We start from the raw sequence: 8,836 nt of genomic DNA, 5'->3' as shown, positions 1-8,836 counted from the left end.
AACAAAGCACCCGGATCCAACGGAATCGCTGAACTGGTAAAGAACGGTAAATTCACCCTAAAGAACCTGTCGCGATGGACCAAGCTGGGACTATATAGTACCTTTATTAGTAGTAGGTCATAGGATTCATTTCACGACCCGACTCGGAGTCGGGTGCGAACCAGTCGAAACCAATCCCGAATGATGAGTAGGCACAAGAAAGCATAAGCGACTCCGACCCATTGGTGCTGCGAGTTCGTGTATTACAAGTAATACACGCGATCAATTTCAACTCATTTGACGAAGCTTTATTAATGGTTTGTTCAACAACAATAGTCTTAAGTGCTATATGCGTTCTACAATTTTTAAAAACCCAGCAAATGCATGAAATGAACAAGAAACGACACATCTACCGATTTGGAACGACGAATAAATAAGTTGTGAGGTGAGATAACGCGAACGATGACAGTGAGATGCTTTCTTACTGGTAAATGTCCCCGGCAGTCAGTTGGTAAAGATTCCTGAGTAGTGGAAGGTTGCATTTATTCCCGGACGAGCCATTTGTTGAACCGCATATCAGCCGGTCTTTTTCGTCCCCAGTATTGTTACATTTGTGAACGTTAGCAATATTCTTAACGTCAGCAAACGGGCAAACACGTGCACATAAAAAATGGGGGTTGAACATTGCGCTAGTTGTAGAGTGTTTCTTATATTAAAAAAAAAAAACAAACGCCATAAACGACAAGCTGGGGAAGGATAAAAAGGATGAGAAGGATAGAGCATTCACAGCTCCTCGAGCTCGATGTCTAGTTCGCTGCTGTAGTCGCAGCCATCGTCCAGGTAGCTGCCGACTACGGTAGATCCATTGCCACCGATCGTCTGCTCGCTATAGAGCTGCTCGAGGTAGTCGTAGAATTCACTGTACATTCGGAATAGGTAGCGCATGAGTCAGATGAGCAGGACGATGAACACCAGCACGAAGGCGATCGCGGGCACGATACCGAGCCGGTTGCCCGTGCTGCCCCAGCCACACTCGAGATCCTTCTTTAGCACTTCCAGCAACAGATCGTTGTTCTTGTTGCTGCACCGAGCTTCCCTCAGCTCGTTCGCCGAATCACCACAGTCGGAGCCCTTGGCGTAGGCGAGCGGGGTCGCGTGCTTAAAGTAGTTCGTTAGGCTCGTTTCCGTCCACGGGTTAGCGGGGCATAGGTACTGACGTCGCTTTCGCTGCCAGAACTCGATCCACCTGTCAAGGAGGATAAAAGAGCAAATGTGAAATTAGTGGGAGCTGTATGTGCTGTGTAAGTTACCGCTTACCCTATTTCGCAGTCGCAATTTAGCACGCTGCCACTGATCTGCAGCTCGGTCAGAAAGACGTGCTCCGGCAGGGCCAGATAGTGGGCCGTGTTCGGGTTGGGCACGCTCTGCAGCAGATCGTTGTCCTCATCGATCGTGACCGTTATGTTGCGCACCGGTTTGCCCATGTGGCGGAACAGATTGCCCGGCAGCGCTACCAGGGAGGTATTGTGCAGCCGGAAGTGTAACGTAGCAGAACGGACACCCTTGAGCACTGTGTCGGAGAGCCTGCTGAAGCCAACGCCACCAAAGGTAATGCTCTGCAGCTTGCGCGGTAGTACACCGTCCATCTCACGGCGTAAATCTGTTGCAGCCACGGCGATGGGTTTTGAGGCTTTCGACGTGGAGCCGACCGGGCCACCCATAGCGCTAGTGGCCGAGGGTGGTTTGGGGGCCTCTATCCAGAGGTCGCGCAAATTGTTGGCATTCTCCAGTATGCGGGGAATGTTAAAATTGGGAAGGGCCGGAAAGGTTGATATTGTGAGCGAGCGTAGATAGTGCAGCTTGTTCAGGACTCCTGTCTGTGAAGCGTGCGAAATGTTTTGTTAGAATCCAGAAGAACGCCCATCTACACATCCCTGGATGTTACCTCTATAGAATGCAGGTTAAGATTGGCAATGTCCAGCTGTTCCAGTGTGTCCGCCGCTCCAAGCAGGCTCGTGTTGGACAGTGTCGTGATAGGATTTCCCGAAAGGGACAGGCGCCTGGAAAGAGAGATTAGCATAAGTTAACGTATTGAAACGATTTTGATACCAAAACGAATGTTTGTGGCGGCATACTTAAGATTCGGCAGTGAGTGCGTGATCAATGGCACACTAGTAAGATCGTTTTCCGACAGGTCCAGCTCCCGGAGGGACGTCATGTTAGCGGCCAGCTCCGGCGGTATCGTCGGCAGATCATTGTGGGAGATCTTGAGCGTGCGCAGCGAGGGATTGGACAGCTCCGGCACCGAGCTGAGCGAAACGTTCGCCAGCTGCAGCTCAATCAGACTGTTTTCCAGCCCAACGAATGCTTTGCCCATCACTTCCAACTCGTCGTTGTGGGAAAGATTCAGTACGGAGAGTCGAGGCAGGGTGGCGAAGGCCGCATCTTCCAGCCTTACGAGCCGATTGTGAGAAAGATCCAGCCAAGACAGCGACTGCGGAGAGCAAAAAAGTGTAAGTTCATTGGGTTCTTAGGCTAAATGAAATTTTAATTTCTGCAAGACCATGCTGCTAAGCCACGAACCTAACGTCTATGTCGAGAGAACAGATATCAGGCATTCGAACGATACTCACGCGGAATTTGTTGCTCAAATCGATACTGTGGATCGCTCCGATGTGGTTGTGGCTTAGGTCGAGCTCGCACAGCGACAGTGCCGCCATGTTCGACAGCGCGGTAACGGGTATCTTGGTAAGCTGGTTGTGCGACACGTCCAGCCGCTCCAGACCCTCGCTCAGCAGCAGACTGTCGGGCAAATACTTTAGGCTGTTGTGGGCCAGCTCTAGCACACGCAGGTTGTGCACGTTGCGGAACAGCTCGGCTGGCACCTCAGTGAGCAGGTTGTGGGAGAGCTTCAGCACCTGTAGCTTGCGGGTGCTGCGTAGTGCGTCGTACTCCAGCTCCACAATCTCATTGTCCGACAGATCGAGCCAGCTCAGATGTGGCATATTGCCGAACAGCTCGCGCGCAACGGTGGTCAGCTGGTTCTGGCGTAACACGAGCTTCATCAGCGACAGCTCCGTCGGGCGGAAGTAGCCGGGGATGATGCGGGAAATGTTGTTGTTGGAAAAGTCCAGTGCCCGTATGTTGGAGTGTATGGTGGGTTGCTGTGGTTGCTGCGGCTGCAGCTGCTGCTGCTCCCGGTGCCCGCCATTGTCGGTGGCGTTTTCTACCGTGCCAAGCGTTTTGATCTTGTTGTTGCTAACATCCACCTCGAGCAAAGTCAGTGAACCAACCTACAACAGAAAAACACAACATTATATTGCAATCTTCAATGCCTTCAACAAAGCATCTTCCTGAAGCTTGCCTGATCAAGACACATGAAATCGAATGCAGTCAGGGAGTTGTATGCCAGATCCAACTTCTCCAACTCCGGCAGATTCTGTAAAAACGTAACACAAAAGAACAGATTAGACCAAACCGTACAAACCCTTGCGAAAAGCATATCTCCCAACCTGGAACGCTTCGTCTGCGATTTTGCTGAGCCGATTGCCGCGTAGGTTGATCAGCTTGAGGTTACTCAGGTTCATGAAGGTGCGCTTTTCGATCGTTTCGATCCGATTGTCCCCCAGCAGCAGCGCCTCCAGCTCCTCCAGATCGACGAACGTGTGCGTGATCAGCTGCTTGATGTTGTTGTAGCCCAGCGAGATCATCATCAGCTTCGTGTGGATGTCGGACTGGAACGTGCCCTTGGCGAGCGCATCGATCTGGTTGTCGTGCAGCTCCAGGCTGACCAGATTGCGCAGCAGATGGAAGCTGGTGTCGCCGATCGCCTTCAACCGGTTGTTGCTCAGATCTAGCGCCTCCAATGCGGTCAGCTTGCGGAAAGCTTCGATCGGAAACACGACCAGCTGCGAGCCGAGCCCGTGGGACGCGCGGAGCGACACGAGCGAGTGACCCACGTCACTGAACGCGTCCGGCTCGATAGAGTCGATGCGATTTTCGCTCAGATCCAGCCGCTTGAGACCGCGCACGTGCGTGAAGGCGTGCGCCTTGATCACTTTCAGCGAGGCCCTGTTCAGCCGCAGCTCCTCCAGCTCCGGGCTGAAGTTAGCGAAATCGTCCGGACCGAGGCTGGCGGACGGGAGGTAGGAGGTGGTTAGCGATCGCAGGTTGCGCATGTTTCCCAGCTCGGCTAGCGCGATCGGCTGATTGCGTTGACCTACTGCCTCCAGCCGGTTCAGGTTCAACCGGGCAAAGGGAGATGCATTGCGTTGATCCGAATGGCGCAGCAGATTGTCCTTCACGTTTAGGTAGCTGTAAACGAAACAAGAGGATGATATCACGCGCGTGTTTCAAGAATGGCTCTGCCACCAATATACCGTACCGCAAATTTTCAAACCCACGGAACTGGTTGTCCGCCACCTCGGTCAGATTGTTGCCGGACAGATCTAGCACCTGCAGATAGTTCTCCAGCCCGGAGAACGCTTCAGGCTCCAGGTGGTCCAGGTCGCAGTGTCGCACGTACAGCTCGCGTATCTTGGCCGAACGGAACGCGTTGTCCTCGATCAGGGTGAGCGGATTGCCATCCAGCAGCGTCATGTTGGCCGTGTCGATCAGCGTGAACGAGGCGGCCGGCAGCGTTTCCAGCTCGTTGTAGCTGAGGTTGAGCGAATCGAGCGTTAGCCGGTAGTTGCCACCGGGCATCCCCGGCATGCCCTGCTGTTCGTCCTCGTCAGGCGTCAGATCCTGCAGCCTGTTACGCGACAAATCGAGCGTGCGCAGTCGGCTCAGCACGCTCACCGCATCGTACGGCACGTGCTGCAGCAGATTATCCGCCAACAGTAGCTTCGACAGCTTGCCCAACCCATCGCGAAATACGTTCGCATCGAGCTGCATCAGCCCGTTGCCGGACAGATCGAGCGTCTCCAGGTTAGGCAGGCCGGCCAGTGTGCTCGGGGCGAGCTGCGTGATAGAGTTGTCGGCCAGGACCAGTGACTGCAGCGTGCTCTCGATGCCGCGGAATGCGTCCGGCGCAACCGTGGTGATGTCGTTCCCGCGCAAGCTAAGCAGCCGCAGCTTGCGCAGATCGCGTATCGTGCGCGACGGTATGTCTACTAGCTGGTTGTGCTCCAGCACAAGCTCCCAGAGCGAACGCTCTAGCCCGTACAGTGCCTCGTCCGGCAGCTCCGTGAGCGGATTGTTGGTGATCTCGAGCCGGTACAGCCCGGTGGACTGTAGGAAGTATGGTTCCAGCTCGCGCAAACCCGTCCCGTCCATGGTGAGCATGAAAAGCTGCAACAAAGGTAGCATCATGTTAGCATATGAGTCGGTAAAAATGACGCATCACACTACCTTGGAGCTGTTGATGACTTTCGGCACCGCCGGGAACAGCACCTCACGGCAGTTGACGATGCCCAGATCTGGCGCACTCTTGGAGCAGGTGCACAGTGGATTAAACGCGCACGGTGGATGATTCTGCGTATCTATCTCGCGGGCTCGGGCTAGCGAGGCCCAAATCATTATCGCTACCGTGACGAGCACGAGCGTGTACCCGAACTTGAACATGTACTCGAGTCCAGCGTCACCCTGCAAAGAGAAGCCGGAAGCTTGCGGGTTAGCAATAGCCTTTGAATAGAAGAAGCAACAATCTTGACCAGGTTCACAAACGGTTAACAGCTCCAATCAAGCTATGTCACATTTAAACTTAAAACAGTTAATTAAGCTCGGTTACAGGGCTGCCCAATATATATTCACATGCATGTAGTAATTCCAGGGAGAAGGTATTTAAAAAAAACCTGAATACCGATATGCCTTTGTAATAATCACGGTGAATATCACTAGCACATCACGCTAACGCGCACATCCTGCATACGAGATCTTGGTGTTCTGCTAGGCAAAAAGCTCACATTTCACGACATCAGGAAAGTGTCATCTCCAGAGGTAATCAAATTTAAGACCATGTTCGAGGGAAATAAATCCTCTTTGGTGTATTTTTCGGTTCTAATTTATGTTGAGACATGCTTTAATTATAATACATATTTAAATTCTAACGCCCTGCTATGCGACAGACACAGGATTTGCCCACCCTGTCGTGTCAACCGTGAGGGATATTTTAACATATTATATACACGAATCATTCAAATTAAGCACCATCAGCATCGATGATGGCCTGTATCCGGCTCCGGAGATTAAATTTTTGAAAATTGCGCTTTATTAAAAACATGGTTGTCGTTGGTTTAAGCCTAGAATGCACCCATCCTCCCCCCCGTAGGAACGATTGACTATCCGGCTGCGTGATTCATTATAAGTCTCGAAAGTCTGTATGAGGCAGGCATAACCGCGTAAATCGTTACGTCAAAAAGAAGAAGAACAACGCTTACGAAAGACAGCAAGAAGCATCGAATGAGCGTTTGTAAATGATTATTAGTGTGATTAAATTACAACTCAAAAAAGTAACATAAAACCTAACGAATTCTACTCGGTGCTTCGTACGCTGGAGCAAACTAGCCCTTCGCACGTCAGCCTTTTGCGCTTGCACCACCCAAGCTGCCCAAGTGGTGTCCACTCCTTCTTTTCTGCCGTGCTGCCGTTGCGCGTCAAAAACAATCACTTTACTGGAACCAAGCCCAAGACTATCAATAACGTGTGATAGTGATGATACGGGCAGCACGCTGGCTGACCACTCGTGGGCAGGTAGCGCCATAAATTTTCCCCTTTTTGTTTGTTGTTTTGTGGCCTTAAACCTGGTGAGCAGGCAAACTATTTTTAAAAAAATATTCCAAAAGAGAGAAAATACACACTAAAATACTTGGGACGGTTGGAAATAATGGCAATGCAGTAGTAGCGCTGAACCTAACACTAACAACGCTTAAGCATGGTAGTGGTATTACTGCTGTAGTGATATGGAGCTGTTGCATTCACGAGCTACGGGGTGGCGTCAGAATATTCGCCTTCACATAGGTGTGGCCGGTAGCCTGTACGCCTGATGTAGAGTTGTTTGCTCCCGATAGTCGTCACACGCGCTCACTGCGTTGTTTATTGGTGCGCTTACCCTTCGTAGCTATCGGTGGCCCCGCAGGATGATTCGTATATCGCTAAAGGGACACACTTACAAAACCATTTATTACCGCTCTCCTTCACCCATACCTCGTTTCCCCCTCAGGATAGTCTCGTCGCATTTTACATTTTGATCTAGGTGTGGTCGTCCGTATCGTCCTAGGATGAGCGTTAGCTGTATTCGGTTTTATCGCTTGAAGGCTATTACGTAACCAATAAACGTTGCCATGACGTAAGACGTTATCCTGCATAGAGTTGGGTCGAATTGTGATGAGTCGTTTATTTTATAAACAAAAAAGAAGGGATATAACGTAATGTGATGACTAGGCTAGTATTGCTATCAATTAATTTACCAGTTAGCAAAACTTTATTTTATTTTAACCGCTCTGTCTTGTAAGGAATCCTCTTGTAAATCGGACCTATCGGATTAACCCCACCGAAAGAAAAAAGGTGTTCGTATCCAGCAGATTCGTCACATCGCATCATATCTTCGAAATATCGCAACAATTTCACATTCTATAAAAGTTGTGGAGTGACATGCGAACAAGAGTTCAAAATGCAAACGATTCGAGGCAGATTATTCAACCTGAGCATTCTGTGAGGTGATATGCACAATCCTCACCTTAGAAGCACTCAAATATATAGTGGTATACAGTTTATAAAAATGGTAACAGTTCGGTCGACGACTCCATAAATTGAAATGAACCATAGAGCGGAACCTCTTTCCTGGGAAGTTCCGGCTGTTAGAGATTACCATAAACGAGAAGCAGTACAAGGTGAGAATAACAAACATGCTGTCGAAATAGTTCGCATCGCGAGGTCTGAGGCAAAGTGGTGGAATCTCCTGTGCCCTGGAAGGTGTTATACGAAGCAACGGCTAGACAACAAATAGTATGGCATTTTGTATAAAGATAATTGTATAGCTTCAGATAGTCATTCTCGTTATTGTATCAGTTCTGCTTCCTGCGCTGTATCTATCGAAGGATCTGCAGCCTGGTTCAGCTTTGGCGATTAAAGTCGTCGTTGGATATTACAACAAGGTGTAAGAAATTTCCTCTATTACTAACTACGCAATGCTCAAACGTTTGTAGCTCCGGAGACCGCTCAATTGAACGATGACATTTTTTGAACGGCCACTGCCTGAACTGTATTTGATATATCCTAGAGACCTACAGTCCAGGGTTACTTTGGGGACTACAAACTCCTGATACAACTGAAGCATTTCTCAGCTATCCTCTTAATCTAAAGTGCTAGATCATTGACTTACTGCACCAACCTACTTCCTCAAACAAGAAGAATATTGTCAGCTTAACTGTAAAAAACATTTATCTCAAAAAGCAGAATAGTTAACAATCTCGATCAAACTACTTTTTAACAATTCGCACGAGCAATAAAACGAAACATTGTCTCTCCTATTCATCCAATTAAATTATTTCACTCAATTACTTCCACTGATAGCACGGTCAGAGTGCGCCTCTTAAAGAAAACTACATATCATATTTTTAAAGGGTTATGGAAATAAGCGTACACGCCATCCGAGAATGACGAGAGCGGAACTATCTACCACGCGCAAACCCCTCGGTGCAGAAACGCAGGAGTGAGCTTAAGCGTAGACTAATAGGGAAAAGGAGGTCGCCTCACCTTACGCCGTTAAATGGCTGTAACGGTGCCACCCGCCGTTCATTAAATTCTACCTATCCTGCGAAAGGTTAGAAACAGTTTGTTAGCAGTTTTACGATTATTGCCATTCTAACCGGCACGATGGCCATACCATAAGGTAATGATGGTTGCGCCATGATCA

The 8,836-nt window shown here is 49.6% G+C and overlaps 2 protein-coding genes across 8 annotated transcripts in view; one reads left to right on the top strand and one right to left on the bottom strand.

Moving 5' to 3' along the window:
- LOC120953861 (histone acetyltransferase p300) overlaps window positions 1-8,836 on the top strand; it is a 277,036-nt gene that overhangs the window by 113,096 nt on the left and 155,104 nt on the right. The window lies entirely within an intron of this gene.
- Window positions 266-8,836, bottom strand: part of LOC120954615 (chaoptin) — a 31,853-nt gene continuing 23,282 nt past the window's right edge. Inside the window, exons 2-10 of the mRNA XM_040374699.2 lie at window positions 5,332-5,565; window positions 4,364-5,271; window positions 3,492-4,293; window positions 3,344-3,418; window positions 2,613-3,272; window positions 2,115-2,473; window positions 1,925-2,039; window positions 1,297-1,856; window positions 266-1,225 (exon numbers count right to left, since the gene is read on the bottom strand). Coding sequence (XP_040230633.2) covers window positions 928-1,225; window positions 1,297-1,856; window positions 1,925-2,039; window positions 2,115-2,473; window positions 2,613-3,272; window positions 3,344-3,418; window positions 3,492-4,293; window positions 4,364-5,271; window positions 5,332-5,565 — 4,011 coding nt within the window. The 3' untranslated portion in view covers window positions 266-927. The remainder of the gene's footprint in view (window positions 1,226-1,296; window positions 1,857-1,924; window positions 2,040-2,114; window positions 2,474-2,612; window positions 3,273-3,343; window positions 3,419-3,491; window positions 4,294-4,363; window positions 5,272-5,331; window positions 5,566-8,836) is intronic.

Source organism: Anopheles coluzzii, chromosome X (assembly GCF_943734685.1).
Source record: "Anopheles coluzzii chromosome X, AcolN3, whole genome shotgun sequence".
Taxonomy (NCBI): domain Eukaryota; kingdom Metazoa; phylum Arthropoda; class Insecta; order Diptera; family Culicidae; genus Anopheles; species Anopheles coluzzii.
The sequence above is the reverse complement of the archived record's forward strand: the minus strand, read 5'-3'. Positions and strand labels throughout refer to the sequence as shown.